Source organism: Acanthaster planci, linkage group LG10, assembly GCF_054643075.1.
Source record: "Acanthaster planci isolate LZ-2023a linkage group LG10, COTS_SCS, whole genome shotgun sequence".
In the NCBI taxonomy this organism is placed as follows: Eukaryota; Metazoa; Echinodermata; class Asteroidea; order Valvatida; family Acanthasteridae; genus Acanthaster; species Acanthaster planci.
In genome coordinates, this window is record NC_141786.1 from 7998770 (window position 1) to 8015151 (window position 16382).

General features: G+C 43.4%; 2 protein-coding genes across 2 annotated transcripts; one reads left to right on the top strand and one right to left on the bottom strand.

The window, feature by feature from the left end:
* The first annotated feature begins 441 nt into the window (after positions 1-441).
* On the top strand, positions 442-2662 carry LOC110985979 (histone H2A-like). Its single transcript, XM_022247525.2, has one exon. It carries the CDS (start codon positions 661-663, stop codon positions 1066-1068), a length of 408 nt encoding a protein of 135 aa, XP_022103217.1. The 5' UTR covers positions 442-660; the 3' UTR covers positions 1069-2662.
* A 2324-nt stretch (positions 2663-4986) lies between these two features.
* On the bottom strand, positions 4987-16258 carry LOC110985980 (histone H4 transcription factor-like). Its single transcript, XM_022247526.2, has 10 exons — positions 16102-16258; positions 14043-14344; positions 13067-13290; positions 12767-12875; positions 10867-11019; positions 9720-9797; positions 9192-9312; positions 8037-8175; positions 7558-7682; positions 4987-6240 (listed from the first exon to the last, which is right to left on the bottom strand). Exons 2-10 carry the CDS (start codon positions 14218-14220, stop codon positions 5820-5822), a joined length of 1548 nt encoding a protein of 515 aa, XP_022103218.2. The 5' UTR covers positions 14221-14344; positions 16102-16258; the 3' UTR covers positions 4987-5819.
* Positions 16259-16382: the final 124 nt, after the last annotated feature.

Below are 16382 nucleotides of genomic sequence, written 5' to 3' on the forward strand. Positions count from 1 at the left end.
AAAGGCTATCCTGTTCCAAAAACAGCGTTCTTGGGTCAAATTTCAAGAACAGCCTGCCCGCGCGGCGGCGCTATATCTTGGTCTGGATCCGCGTGAAACAAACAGGCCAGGTCTCAGGCACTAATAATTTAGGATCATATTAAACCCTTTTTCTCATTCAGTATGTCCTCAGATGGAAGCCCAATCAACATGATCAAGGGGTAGACCCTGGTGAAAATTTGCATCTGGGCTGTGAACCCTACAGAATATTCTGGTCGGAGACAGAACATTTATTTAAAAGTCCTGCAGTTTGATTGTTGGGACACGGTCTGTAGCACACTGGCATTCATGAATATTGTTCCAGGGTCAAGAAGACGGCAGTTCTAGTCTGCATGTACAAGTCTACTCATTAAAGACGACTGAAGGACAGATACAAGTCTATGCACCATGATAAACAGCGAACCCATGGTGGCGCTGTAATACGGACGTTGTTTGGATTAATCCGAAACCGAGTTACAGTTCTTTGTTTTTATTGGCCAGTAATTGCACATTCTGATTGGTTGATGCCAGAATCCTTCCCGCTTAAACAAGAGGTATATAAACCCGCTTTAGCTTCAAAAATTATCAAGCAACTTCAGTGTGTTTCTCCAAATATTGATCTTCTAGTCTCCGAAACTGACAATGTCTGGACGTGGTAAGGGAGGAAAGCAACGCGCCAAGGCCAAGAGCCGATCTGCCAGAGCTGGTCTGCAGTTCCCCGTGGGCCGTGTCCACCGTTTCCTGCGCAAGGGCAACTATGCCGAGCGTGTGGGTGCTGGTGCCCCGGTCTACCTGGCTGCCGTCATGGAGTACCTGGCCGCTGAAATCCTCGAGCTGGCCGGAAACGCCGCCCGTGACAACAAGAAAACGAGAATCAACCCCCGTCACTTGCAGCTGGCCATCCGCAACGACGAAGAGCTGAACAAGCTTCTCAGCGGTGTCACCATCGCCCAGGGCGGTGTACTGCCCAACATCCAAGCCGTTCTGCTGCCCAAGAAGTCTGCAGCCGGCAAGGGCGGGAAGAAATCCTCGCAGTCCCTGGAGTACTAAACGACGACCGGCCAAGCCCGCTCCAAAACCAAACGGCTCTTTTCAGAGCCAACAAACGACAAAAGAGATTATTTCCAAGTCTGCGTGGTGTTCCAAAATCAAACAAGCTTGCGGTCTTAACTGGGCCAGGATATGTGCAGAGTGGAACTTGACACAAAACATTTAGGCCTAGGCCTACCATACAATGCCTCGCCTGAAATGGCATTGTACGCCTTTGGGGCTGTTTCATTCGATACTGTGACCCAGCAGCGTTTATGCAGTGAAATGAATTGAAACTGTCCTAACATTATACAATTCAATGTCGTCTTACTCGGGGTTTTTTTTTTGTTGTAGGCCTATTCTCATTCCTATCCTGGGGTATAGAGAGCACGGATTTCATAATTTATAAACTGTGGATTTGGGGCAATGAACCCCCCCCCCAAAAAGAAGAAACTTCTCTAAAAATTGAAGAGATGATATTTCCCTCCCAAAAGCATGCAAAAAGCCCCAAAGTAGCTTTCCCCTCAGGAAGGACGAAAGGTTACATGAACAAATACATGTACATAACTGTATGTACAGTACATGTATGATTTCAGTCTCCCCCCTCAAGAATTGAAGATGTGGTTTCTGAATTCGCCCTTGACTGAACAAAAGCTCAATCTCAAATACCTGTATGTGCTTTCTAGTCCTTCAGGCTTAGCCACCGTCCTCATCCCAGGCTTAATGTCCAAAAAAGACATTTTACTAGCATTAAAATCAGTAGCATAGCTAGGGCTATTTGTCCAGAAGCGCCTGTGGGTGCACAAACTTTTTCAAGGGGGCATCACAAGAAATAATTTCAGCTGCATATCTGTACAAACTCAAAAGAGATTGTTGGCAGATTTCAAAGGGGGGGCACGGGCATCCCCCCATAGTCTGTACAATTGTGTGTGTGCCCATACATGTACAGATTTGGACAGATTACATGAACATACATCAAGTATAAAAAACAAGGGAGGATTTGGACCTAAACATTTCCTTATAAGCAGAATGTTGTATTATGTGCTCACAATATATACAGTGGCACACTGTTATGAGATAACATGGTCCTTGGGACTTCACAGATTACCTCGTTATAATACCTTGTATTATCAGTAATGAAAAACAAAGACTTGGGACCATGGACATGTATACAGTATGTTGATAACCCAGGAAAGTACATGTACGAGGTAAAAGCTTATGTTCGAAGTCAAAATATCTGGGCAAAATGTCACGGGCAAAAATTTGGTTCGAGACCAAATTGAGGGTGTAAGGCCTTAACGGCCATCGACTGTTCAACAGCATGCAAGTGCAGAAGCTTAAGTGCATAATTTGGAAAACTCCATGGCCCTCCAATGCTACGGTCTGTACGTAATGCGCAGGGATAATGGTAATAAGGGTGTAGAGACATTCCGTAATAGGCGCTATACAGTATAAGAACTCATCAGTGCTATTACATGTACATGAACAAGACACTAATATCCAAATTGGATACTTCATTCAACACTTGATGTTCAATCATGCCGAACAACTTCAACAGCTTTGAATTGATTTAATTTCATTCAAAATAAATATGACTGTTGCGATTACAAAAAAAGGGACCCGTGTTGCTACTTTGTTCCCCAACCAAATTCCTTTCTTATAGTTCAAGAATATTGCATGTTCATTTTTTCACCAAACACAACAAAGACGGCACATTGGAAACCTATTGCCATAAACCCTGCTTAGCCTCACTGCTTATGGGCAGAGAATGCGAATGATAGACCTCTCAGTACACACATGTGCATGTATCACAAACATTTTGGCTAGATCTGGCTGTAGCAACAGTCAAATCTCCACGTTGTGCAACCTGTTGGATCAAGTACATGTACAAAACTTGTGCAACCTGAACTTGTGCAACCTGTTGGAGCATGTACAAAACTTGTGCAACCTGAACTTGTGCAACCTGTTGGAGCATGTACAAAACTTGTGCAACCTGTTGGAGCATGTATAAACTTGTGCAACCTGTTGGAGCATGTACATGTAGAAAACTTGTGCAACCCGTTGGATCAAGTACATGTAGAAAACTTGTGCAACCCGTTGGATCAAGTACATGTAGAAAACTTGTGCAACCCGTTGGATCAAGTACATGTAGAAAACTTGTGCAACCCGTTGGATCAAGTACATGTACAAAACTTGTGCAACCTGTTGGAGCATGTACAAAACTTGTGCGACCTGTTGGAGCATGTACAAAACTTGTGCAACCTGTTGGAGCATGTACAAAACTTGTGCAACCTGAACTTGTGCAAAACTTGAGCATGTAGAAAACTTGTGAGACGTCTGTCGGATCAAGTACATGTAGAAAACTTGTGCAACCTGTTGGAGCATGTATAAACTTGTGCAACCTGTTGGATCAAGTACATGTAGAAAACTTGTGTGACTTGTTGGAGCATGTACAAAACTTGTGCAACCTGTTGGATCAAGTACATGTAGAAAACTTGTGTGACCTGTTGGAGCATGTACAAAACTTATGCAACCTGTTGGAGCATGTACAAAACTTGTGCAACCTGTTGGATCAAGTACAACCTGTTGGAGCGGGTGGAGGTTGCAGACACTACACAGAATAAAATAATCATGAGTACAGTTGAACACCGTCATAACAAGGTCCTTGGGACTTACCAAATCAGCTCGTCATTAAGGGTGGGACATTTACACGTTTACACGTTTCAACATTTAAATGAAACAATTTCCAAATCCGTTTACAGATTTTCCCATTAATGTTTAAACCCTGTTACATGTAAGTCAAACCTCAATAAAAACAGCGCTGTACAAATTCTCCTTAAAACAAAGAAAATTTTAGGTCCCATTCATTTATTTTGCACTTTCATTCCTGATAAAACGTGTACAAGATTCCTGTTACATGTTCAATTCAGGTACATGTAATCGGCCAAGTCTAAGAGACCTCTTATTGATAGGGTTCAACTGTATAAACATGACAGTATTGCAGTCGAGACCTCTTAAACAATCCCAAACCACACCAGACAATCACAAATCACCCAAGACCAAAAGACCAACATAATACCATCACAAGACCTCCAGTCTCAATAACATTTTTTCGAGTTAAATTTGAATGAAATCTGGTACACTGAGTTCTTTAAATTTACGTGAACCTAACAATTTGAATTCTCCATACTAAAGCCACTGTTCCTATACCTCATGACCTTTTGCTTAGTTACATAAGAGACACCGTGTGACAATACACCGTTCTCAATGGATAAGAAGGGCACAAAGGAACCAGTCCATTCCGGAGATGATGGTCGCTATGCAAAGGCTTGCTCCGAATCACAAGGTATAGCAATAGTCTCTTTTGTCTGGGGAATTGAAACTGTATAAATGTTTAAGTGTAATCAGATAACAAGGTGTACCAGATATTACATCTACATGTATTCAAATTTAACTCGCAAAAGGCTTATTGGAGTCACAATTTATTCAAATGAACTGCAAGAAAAGCATTCCTTGGTCATTGTTCACACTGTTGCTTGTGACTGGTCTCATGATTAGTCTTGTGTCTTGTTTTGTGCATGGTCTTACGAATGGTCTCGTGATGGTCTCGACTACAACACTGAAACATGACTTTGAATTGTCAGTGCTGTCCCACTGTTGTATTCAATACGGGCGATTCACTACAGTGCGCCACCAAGAGTTTGCAACACGCTGGCCAATCATAATGCGGGAAATTTGTCGACCATTTCCAAACGCGCATTGGGTCGACAAATTTCGCGCATTGGGATTGGCCAACGCGTTGCAAACTCTTGGTGGCGCACTATTGTGAAACGCCCGTATTATGAGTCAAGGTGCACAGGAAATGCAGCCCTCCCTCTGCATATCTTTTTCTGCACGAAAAATTGAGACTGGAGAAAAACAGCTTTGAATCAAACACGCTGTGAGTTATCGGGTCAGTGTTCATGGTGAATAGATATTACAAAAGTACCTCACTTATAATAGAATCCAAGATTTTACAGGGCCCTTAAGCCGACCCGGGCCCTACACCCCTTGCCTCTTTTTGCTCACACTTCCTTCTTTTACATACATAGTGTGGACGTTCCTTTTAGTCTCCTGTGGGTGCAAAAATGATACTCCTTCCAGCTGGCTTTTGACGATTTCCTGAACCGTTCCTCTTTATTTTGCCACAGATCATCCAGACCCCAAAATGCTCTGAAGCTGTTTTTTCAGAGACGAGAAACAACGCGTGGACTTTTTTGATGCGGAGGTCCACCTTGTGTGCGCCGTTAACCTGTCATTCACTTCAATTAATTTATTGTCCAATAATGGGAAATTCTTCTTACTCGCATTTACATTTGAACATTGTAATACAAACAACACAAAACTATGTCATCAAAGACTTTGGGTTTTTGGGCAGAAAATGGAGTTGCCCTGAGCCTATGGATCCACAAATACAGTTTCAGGGAAGACATTTGAGACTTTCTATGTGTCTTCTGATATTCGTTCTCAGGCTGAATTTTCAGGTGTACTCGCATCTTTGGAAAGAACAGGTAATGAAATATCACCAGCGCATTGCCAGTCTTTCTATGATTTAAACACTTAAAACTTTGCCTCTTTTTGGAATTGCCGGGGGGGGGAAGCCCCAAGGGGTTATTGCAGCAAGATGACATCTTCAAGCACTCTTCATGAAATGGATGAGAAAGGTGAGATTTCAAAATCCCAATGGTCTTTCCACGAAAGCATTAGTGTCAACATCTAAATCTGATCTGCATTCATTCATAAATTAAATAGATTTGTTGTGGCACTTCGCCCGGATCCTGCTCCGAGTCACCCGATTCTGGTATGAGGACCACTGTTTCCACGGCAACATCCTCCTCCGTGGCAACAGTCTGCCCGCCAGGCTGTGTGGCAGACGCCGAGGCCGGCTCGTCCCAGACTCGCTGCACGATCCCCTCACTGCAGTTCAGCCTGTATCTGATCCCAACCTCGCCGCCTCGGCTGTCGTCGTCCTCCATCTCGCAGGAGTTGTCAGCCTCTCCAGGGGAGCAGCTCTCCTCCGGCTGAGGCTCTTGCTGCTTCTCTTGGTGCTGGAGCTGTTGTTGCTGTTTTTCCTTCAGAATCTGCTCCGTCAGCTCCAAGCTCTCGAAGCGCACCGTCTGCAGGCGATACAGCCCGTCCTCTTGCTTCTTGTACCTACATATTACAAAACACACAGTCCATTGCAGTCACCTCTTGTGACAAAAAGACCACCGGGTTTGGCACCTTCTTGTAAATGGACTGAAAAAAGTGAAGGAAAACCATGTTACATTTGTCACAAACGCTGAGCGTTGTTTGGGCTACTTTTTGTGATACTTGTTTGTGGTATGTTATGGTCATGCGATTCACTCAGACATGTGTGCAGCTTTTGAAAAATAGACCGTATTCGCGGCGTCCCCAATTTCAGTTGTATTCCTGAACGTACAGTATCAATTTGATACCCGTAGTGGGGTGGTACCAGGTGATTTGGGGGGTCGGAATGAAATCGTAGAATATAGTCGGGTTCTTTGAATTTAATGTTTTCAATAAATACACTATGTTGAGGAACGCCGCTGTAACTTTGACTTATAACACAGTCCAGCGTATAGATATGCATGGTAATATCCGATCCAATCTGATGTACAGTTCCACAGATATTTCCCTGTGGATTGAAGAGGGCACCCATATATGGCATCACATATCGCGTGCGCACCTTTTACCATAATGTAAAATATAAAAAAATACAATATCCTGGAATATCTGGTGTGAAAAAAAATTCCAATAAGCAAGGAGAGAAAACAAAAGCTGTTCTGGCTTTTGTGTCAAAACAGCTAACAAGACGATGCCTGAGACTTAAGACTTCGGAATTGTTCTCTGTAATATTATTTTGTTACATGAGAGATTTCTGAAATCATTAGATTGGCTACATGTACATCCTATGGGCAATAGTCTACTTCAATATGAAAACATGTTCGAAAAGCCATTGACGGCACAAAATGTTTGCAGTAAAATTTGCCTGCGTTGAAATAATATTGATAAGATCAAAGCAATTGTAAGATACAGAGATATCTACCAGTACTTGTCAATCAAAGGTCAGGTGCCAATGCACTATTATCCCTGCAATATCCAAATATTCCTTAGCTCCCTGGGGAATATTCTTGCCTGACGCTGCCACATCAGTCACAAACGGCTAAACATGATAACAATATCTGCCCTCACAGGTACCCACTTACTCCTGGATGGAGGGAGGCAGGAAGGGGTAAAGTGACTTGCCAAAGATCACAATATTATGCTACCACCAGCTGGATTCGAACCCTTGACCCTATGATCGGAAGCAGTAAACCCTAACCACTAAGTTACATGCCCCTGACATGTATTCCACTTCTGTGATGTCCAGATTCTGCATTCGTGTTCGCTTTCACTGTACAAAAACATGCCCTCAAACATGGAAATCTGATTGATTTGCATATTCTCCGATCAACAGAGTACCCTCACCTGAATCTACTGTGTCCAGACGGCCACTTAAACTTGTGTTTCACCTTGAGATGTCTGGTGAGAGTTGCTCCGCAGGAGTAACGCATCCCGCAAACGTGGCAAGCATACGGTCGTTTCTTTTCATTCTGCATACCAAAAAAATGAATCAATTTAAAATCTTGTGCTCAAAGCTGGGAAGTGCTTTGGTCAAAACTAATGTACATGTTACGCAACATCTCTCAGATGGTGAATTCAAGATTGGACATGTGCCCTCTTTCCACAAAAACAAAATGGTCAACTTGAATCAAGACTAGTACATGTGTTCTGTCAGTTCATTTGCTTAAACTGTGGCATGGTAACACATGCCTATCTGTTTCCTTCAGCCCGAAAACAGACAGATCAACTTGAATCAAGACTAGTTGTTCCTCATTGCCCGTGCTTTATAATACACTGAGGCATTGTAATGTCCCAAGAGCTTACCAAGAGCTCCACCCACTTACAGTATGGCATCGTTTCATGTGCCTGCGCATGGTGGTCATGGCATAGGCCGTATAGTGGCAGCCTTCCTCGTCACACATCATGAGGTTATCGGGCAAGTGGGTGGCATGATGCTTGCGTAGAGCATTCAGCGATTTACAACTGGCAAAATAAAATTAGAAATGTGTTGGTGATAATTGCATCTGTTGCAGCTGCAGGTGAGGCTCATACTCGTCCCCAATTTTGTGCGCATGCAGAGGTCATTGACAAATAAACGTCTTCAAAGCTACACATCAGCTGCACGGCACCTGACTAAAATGAACACCATGGGCAAATCCAGCCCCTCGGTTACATTGAATAATACTAAGCACAGTTGAGGAATTCCAGTCTTGAAATGCTGTGAGACTATGCTTCAATACAGGCGTTTCACAATTGTGCACCTCCAAGAGTTCGCAACGCATTGACCAATCACAGCGCACGAAATTTGTCGGCCCAATGCGCATTCGGAAAGGGTCGACAAATTTCGCGCGTTGTGATTGGCCATCAGTTAGTTACACTTATAGAGCCCCTGTTTATGCACAATTCCATTTCATGGGCCACGTCTCTGGAATGATATCAGTGGGACTAAGGACGGTGAAAACACAGCCGTCAGTGGGCTGCTTTAAGAAATCTTACAAAGTGGATTTGATCTCCGATTATGTAGCATAGCTTCTCTTTTTAATCATTATTCTAGCATTTTGTCTTTTTCTGGCTGTTGCCTCTTATTCCCACTTGCTTTAGCGTGCGCGTACTGCTCATTAAATATTTCATTTTGTTTGTTTATCTCTGATAGTTGTTTCATGTTTCTTGATCTTGGCATGGCAATATAAGCCCTTGGCTTCTGCCTATGCCAACATATTGCTCTGTATATTATCTTTTGTGTTCCTAATCTAATTCATTTTCTTTATTACTTGTTACATAATTTTATGATCCTCACTTTAGACGATCACGTTGTGTAACAAACCTTTGGCCTTACTTTCCTTTTGTAATTTTCAGAAAAATGGAAATAAACGTGTTTGTGAAGGAATGAGAGTTTGATTCTTGGCAGTATACAAGGATCGGAGTAGCCCGTAAGGGGATTCTCTCTTTCCAAACAAGATTGTTGAGGGCGCGAATGGGTATAAAGAGCTGAGTGTCACCTGTGGTCGCAGAGGTCACACTGGAACGGCCGGTCATTGGTGTGCTTCCACTTGATGTGAGCCTTCAGCATAGAGGGATTGGTGCATGTCATGTCACAGTTGGGGCATTTATAGTGGTTAACTGCAACGAACCGTGTAAAAGACAGGGTGGTAGGAAGCAAGGACAGGGTGGGGCGAAGTGAGGGCAGACTGCCCCAGAATTCCCCCCCCACGGGTTTAGGTCCCCCCATAGGCATGCATTCAGTGAAGTCACTTGCCACACAAGTCTCTTAAAATGTGCCAGTTGGGCGGAGGGAGTTTCCCCCACCGTTTTTCTTTGGACGCCATACATTTTTTGGCTCCTCCCCGCAGACACGGCCAAGTGTTCATGCCATGGACCTACTTGTCTTCCCCAACACGCTTCCAAAAACCTCCGCCCGTGCTCTTACTCTCCCATTTTGAGTTTTGAAAAACTCAACATCCTCAAACAATCGCATCAACAAGCAGCAAAGCCAGGAAAATTAAACGGGTTACACTTGAATCACATACCGTGATGCCTCATGTGGTCTCTTAGCAACCGCTCGGAGGCAAAAATCTTGGAGCAATGAGAGCACTGGTAGTTTTGCACTGAAGAAAACAAAAGCAACGATTGTAAACAACGCTGGGTTTGATTTGACAAAAACCCTGAGAGAAAACAAGAGATATTTCACATGCTGATAGTGTCAAGTTTGTGTGACCTCTGGTCGACATACGGAACACACTAGTATCCGCTGGGTGTCATTTGGAACAGATGTATCGGTGGCAACTGTTGCTATGCTTACTACGCATCACTCAGTGAATATGTGCCGCTCTCGCCCATTTCAAAACCTTGTAAAATGGAAAAATGCGGAGACATGGCTGCCATTCTTGGGGGCACTGCTGAAATTGTTTAACCCTAACCCCAAAGGGAGTATGTAAAATCGTATTGAAATTGGAGGATTTTGGGACTGTTGGGGTTAATGTGTAATGTAACGCGATCCCAAAGAGAAGAATCCGCTCCGAGAAGAACAAAAAGAGGGCATGTTTTTAAGGGAAACAAATAGGCGCGCCATGAGGCGCACAAGTATATGCGCGTTTGACACGGAGCACGCTGAGTGCACATAACTAATTTATTCCGGCATGTGTGGTCTTTGCGTACACGCAGAAGGCGTGCAAGAACCCGCTTGTAACCACCCGTCTTTCTTTCGCTGAGTGATGGTGCACTTCAGCTTGGGGCGGAGTGTAAATACTGTAGTCCATCATTGGAAAAGCAGTCACATCTGCCTGCTCAACACCTCCCTTCCCAACCCAGCCCCCCCATGTACATGTAGATAAACCCCACTCTAAAGCCAAACCTGGATCCACTCCATTAGAGAAACAGCGATTAATGGCACATTCAACTCATTTTGTGGTATACAGTGACATTTGACTGTGGGCGGACTGAAGATCATTTGCAATTTTGAGGGGTCCAGCGTAGGACCTTTTCTCAGGTCTACTTTTGTGAATCTTTATATTCTTCTTTAGCTCCGACTCCTTAGGGTGGGCGTAAAATCGTACTGAAATCAGGCCTGTTTGCAATTAATGGCACATGCTCTGTGTCTCGCAGAGCTCAAACGATTATCCACACATATATATATATATATACATATCATCTGCGAAGTGGGGGTGTGTGGCTTACACTCTATGGCGATCTGTCTCGCGATGTGGTCGATGAATTTGGCCCTGTTACTGAAGAGGCTGCCGCACTCGGCGCAGGCAAATCTCTTCTCCTGGGTGTGACTGCGCAGGTGCTCGGCCAGCTTGTACTTGGTCTTGGTCACAGAGTCGCAACCTGAGACAAACAAGAGGTTGATTATAGAAGGCAGAGCCTGGTTTTTGTACCTGGGGAAGTTCGATCAAGGACCATGGTTTACCATAGTTCAACAAACTCTGATCGAACGGACGTCAGTCAACGACGGTTCAACCAGTCTAGTCAACTATTCGTGACCAGCCTACTGAGGTAAGTGTTCCATGTACATGTATATACCATACCATACACAGATCTGCCTTGTTTCATATTTCATCTACTTGTCCACGACCAGGCAACTTCTTTTAAGCCATCCACGGACCCCAGCACAGATTGACATCACTGGTTATGTTCGAATTACATGGTTGCAGCTACCAACAACACATGCTCATTAATGATAAATGGCTACAGCTGCTTGCTAGCTCCGTCCATAGATATTCATAGTGTTTCAAGCCGTAGCCAGGTAATTCTAACACCTTCCGACACTCCAAACAGCCTGCCACACATACATGATCAGTGTTGTCACCAGCTTTTTATGTTAACGTAGGGGGCAAGCTCCCATGGGGGGTGGGGGTGGCAAGCCGGGGACTGGACATTTTTGGACACCTGGGGGCGCTGTTTAAACACTTCTGTAACATGTGTTAAAAGTTACTGTGTTAGAGTGAGCTAGCTACCGGTACAATACCCTGGCAGTAATGCATTTATCAACAAGAAATTGAATAGTAATTGTTTCTGTTTTATCTTTTGCAATGACAAATCAATGACATTTTTTTTTATCAATGAATATACGACAGTACCCATCCCCCTTCAATTGGAGGTACTCAAGCCATTTACATTTTTGGGGGGGGGTTAAAATAGGTGTTTATTTGTTGAAAAACTTAATGATCTACAGTGTGTGCACCGGCAAAAATATCGCTTAGCAAACTGCTGAAAAGCATCCAAACCACAACATCAAATTCACGCATTAGAAAAGAAAATGCCCACAGGAAGAAGGAAATGAAATACTGAGAACTATCTCTGGAATTTCAGCAGCTTCTTTCTGACATCATTTTGTGTTTTACAATGAACAGAGAAGTACATGTACAGTGTGAACCATGCGGCATATTTTCACGACTGACTGGAATCTTGTGTAGTCTGGCCCAGATCATGTATTGTGGGGTCAACACATTGCTGTATTAACGGAGGGGAACCAGTCTCCATCATATCACGTAGCAAGCGCAGCACGTGGTTTGTTTTTTTCTCCACTGCAAAGTATGTCGACGACGCGTCTTGTGCGTGACACGGGCGTCTATTTGTGACACTGTGCCCAAATACATGCATCGTCGTGGCAGGTGCGACTTTTGTTCCGGTTTTCGGTGCACTTTGCTTATATTTCTGTGCCTTTGTACATTTATGTGGCTGAGGGTTGTAATTTCTAGCCACACCCAAGGTTCTGGAGAAATTTGCTGCAAAAAAGAGTTATCTTCCTGGCCAGATTCTAGCATCACAGCCCAAAATGTTAGCGTCAGAGCGACCTACGCTAAAATGCTCTGGCAAGAACACTGATGGTGTTGTGGGAAATAAACGTGACTGATTCTCAAAAAATACACAAATACAAAAACTGCCGAACTCTTTCATGGCTATGGGGACCTAAATATATGAAAACATTAGATGGCCTGATGTTTCAATCCTGGCAGAAATTTTCTGAAGGGCAAAACATGATTTCATCAGACTGAGCACAACCAGAGTGTCTCCCATAAAGTTGCCCATCTAGTAGTGCACAGAGAGATTTAGAAATAGAAGAGATACATACCTTCCCAACGGCAAGGGTATGTCTCTGTTTCCCCCACCATCACCGGATCCTCAATCATCCCATGATTGTCGGCGTGGCGGTAGAAATGCTCCGCATTATCTGTATAAAACTACAGAGAATAGAAAAACTGATTTCCCGAAAATTTTGCAACCACTCAACAGCCCCACGTGGCTCATTCCTGAAAACGCAGCTGTCTTTTTCAATTTCTGGCTGCAGAAACCATGAAATATAGTCTGGTCAATGCCACAGTCATCTCAGCCAGCCACAAGAGAAAACAAGACCAAGATAGCTCTGACTCACCTGACAGTCGCGCCAGTAGCAGACAAACCCTTCCGGTAGCTCGGGGATCAAGTTTCGCGTCGTCTCTCCCAGGATGCACTGGCCAAAGTCATTTTTAGACTGCTCCTGTTTGGCCCACCACTTGATCTTGGCATGGTAGGCATGGAAGTACAGGTGCCGGACCAGTGTCATTTCACCATCGGTAGTAGTGAAGTTACATCCTGTCCATTCACACTGCAGCTCGTCTTTGGCAGGACGGAAAAAAATGCAAACGACAGAAACAAAATCCAAAACCAAATTACTTTCAGAGTGGTAATTAATTTGTATTATCTCAACCTTACATCTCAAGAAGTTGTAGATCTTTCACGCACAAGCATAGTTATTTGGCCAAAGACAAAAATTACTGTTTAGTTGAGCACTCATTTTTTTCATCAATTTTTTAATTGGAAAAAATTACAATCTACGTAACTGGATTGGCGGAAATGTAATAATTTGTTTGGCTTGCCTACTGCTACTGGTTGCAACCATTCATGACGTAGGCTTTCCTTTGCCATAGGTTACCAGCGTAAGGCCATGCAATGAACATTTTATGTGGCTGGTTCCCGGCCAACACTTGGTCAGCCATGCTCTTTGTTCTGCAATGCAATGTACTTTCATTCAAACGGTAGTCTTGGTCCCAGATTGGATTTAGATTTTATTCCCAACTCGGCCGATTTGAAAGGTCTACCTGCATCTGAATCACACACAGGAAAGCTCAATCATCGATCGGTGCACTGTAAACATTCTTTTTACTCAATGCACGTTATTATGCTAGCTCACACATGCGCATGTGTAGTGCACTTGGAATTTCTTGAGTAGACATGCCAAATATGCCAAGACTGAAATTGAATGGACTTCTTGAAAGTGCCCTCTGTTAGTGAATAATTTTTTTTGCAATGACCAGGTATCTGTGCGTGCAAAATGTCGAGGGGGGGATAAATTCCAAATCAAACCGTACCCTGGGTTGGTGTTATTTCAAAGTTTTTGTAGTTTTCGGCATTGACGCCGTCGGGCAAGATAAGATTGACGTGGTCGTTGACGTGGAGCAGGAACTGGTCCATGTGGCTTTCTGTCACTCCGCAGCTCTGCCATTCGCACTGCAGCATCATGGGCTTCTTCTTCAGGTCTGGGGGCATACTGGCTCAGAGTGGACGCCGCCGGATCCAACCGGTTCCGACTGGTTCATCAAGAGGATATATTGGAGCTGTTTCAAAGCTTGCTAGGCCTAAAGATGCATGTCCAAGATTCTCCACCGGGTGCCTGTGAAAAGTGATGTACATCACAGTACGTGTACAAAAAGTGGGACTTGTCCAGTAAGTGCATGCTTGCAGGGGAAGGGGCGGTTGGTGATGAACGAAGGCTATCCCTCTCCTACGACCCCACCCCAGGACCCTATTCCATCAGACAAGATCACCTACCCTTCCAACTAGAAATTCCAAGCTCCTCCAACCCCCTGTCCCTGTCCCTGCCCGGATCACATGTCAGGCCATGAATTTGTTTCACATAGATGTGGATCGCGATCAGTGATCAAGGCTGGTTGGCGGTATCCATTAGGTGGGTTCTGCTTTCAGGAAACCAACGACAGCTCACTGATCGCGATTCGGATCCGCTTGAAACAAACATAGCGGAGGTTTGGTCGCACTCTTCAAACACTCCTAAAACACCCACTCCTTGCATTGCCCGGATCATACATGTACATGTATGTCTTGGTTTGGTCGCACTCTCCAACCCCAAGAGTGAGGCTTTGGGACACGCACTAGAAGTATTGTACATACAGTCAAGACCTCTTCTGACCATCACAAGACCCAACAAGACGAGCATGAGATCCCCGGCCTGAATTGAAATCAATGTATGACACTTTTTTCACCATTTTGCTTAGTAGATGCAAAGGCAACTAGAACAGTGCGATCGTGGAGGAATTCCTCCCTGGTGCAACCCACCCATGGATAATTTGCCCAAAAATATTTGACTCAAAACTTCATTTTTTCTCCTCCCTACTACAAAAAATCACAACCCCCACATTTTGAAGTGAAACCCTTGCTTTCAGGATCTACCTGTCATCAGTTTTAAGTCTCTTGACTGACAATGTTCTTTATTTGGAAAATCATTTTCTTAAATAGGAATTTGTGATTAAACCTCGTCTTTTTTACACGCTGTACATGTAACTCCTCTCTTTAATTTCCAATTTCAAAATTTTGGAAATTTGAAGTGAAGCCAGCATTTGATTCATTGAAATAAGGCACAAATAACATTAAGAACAAAAATTTTACAAAAAATTAAAAAGATGACTTTTGAGGTTTTCAGTTAAAATCCAGACTCACTTTCTTATACAAAATAATCACAGTTTGCTCTGCATTACACGTGTACAAAAAGCATCTCAAAACATCCCCACTTCAAATCAACTTTCTTCGCTGAGTGGGATGGAATCCAAATTTATATCAAAATATAGCTCAACTGAGCTGAGTGGAGAGTTGGTATTCTCTTATCCAGTCCAAAATTCAAAGAGGAATAGTAACTCTCCGATCAGTAGAGTTAATCAAAATTGTTTTTCTTACGACAACCTCTCCACACTCCAAGATCACTTCAATTATTAAAACAGAAAAAAAGGTTTGAAAAATTTATTAGCCTCCCTTCATGTACAACCAAAACAGAATACAGTGTAGGCCTAGTCAAAATGTAAAATTTTTAATGCCCTCCAAAATATCTGAAACACGACACAGCCTTACAAGTTACAGGTAAGTACATGTACCAGGGCCCACATCCCTACATGTACATAGCCTACTAACTTGGCAGTATTTTTCATTAGGCCTAGTAGGCCGGCCTAGTACTATACACAATGTATACTAGAAGCAACATTACTCCGAGTAGGGTACAGAGTATTACAATATTATTAGCCTTGGGTAGTACTCCTACTCCTAGAACTTGTAGAAAGACCATTTTTAATTTTATAGCTCCATGGTATAGTAGGACAAGCTTCTGAACTCTTCCATTCGACAAAAATACAATTTGAATCTCACCAGTGAAAATGGTTTCCAACTGCGAGCTCAAAACCGCAAGATTCAAGAAGACGTACAAATAGACTGCAGACCTTGGGTCGGAACATACATGAACATAATGTAGGAGCCTAAGGCTATGCACACTACACAAATTCCCGAAATAACGCGCGTTTATCACTTTTTCATTATATTGTAAATATCAAGTGCGCCCTCTATTGCTGAGTATCATTGGTGCATCAAAAAATTTCGTTTACCCATACTTTTGACCTAATTTGTAATAATTAATAGTTATTCCATGAGGC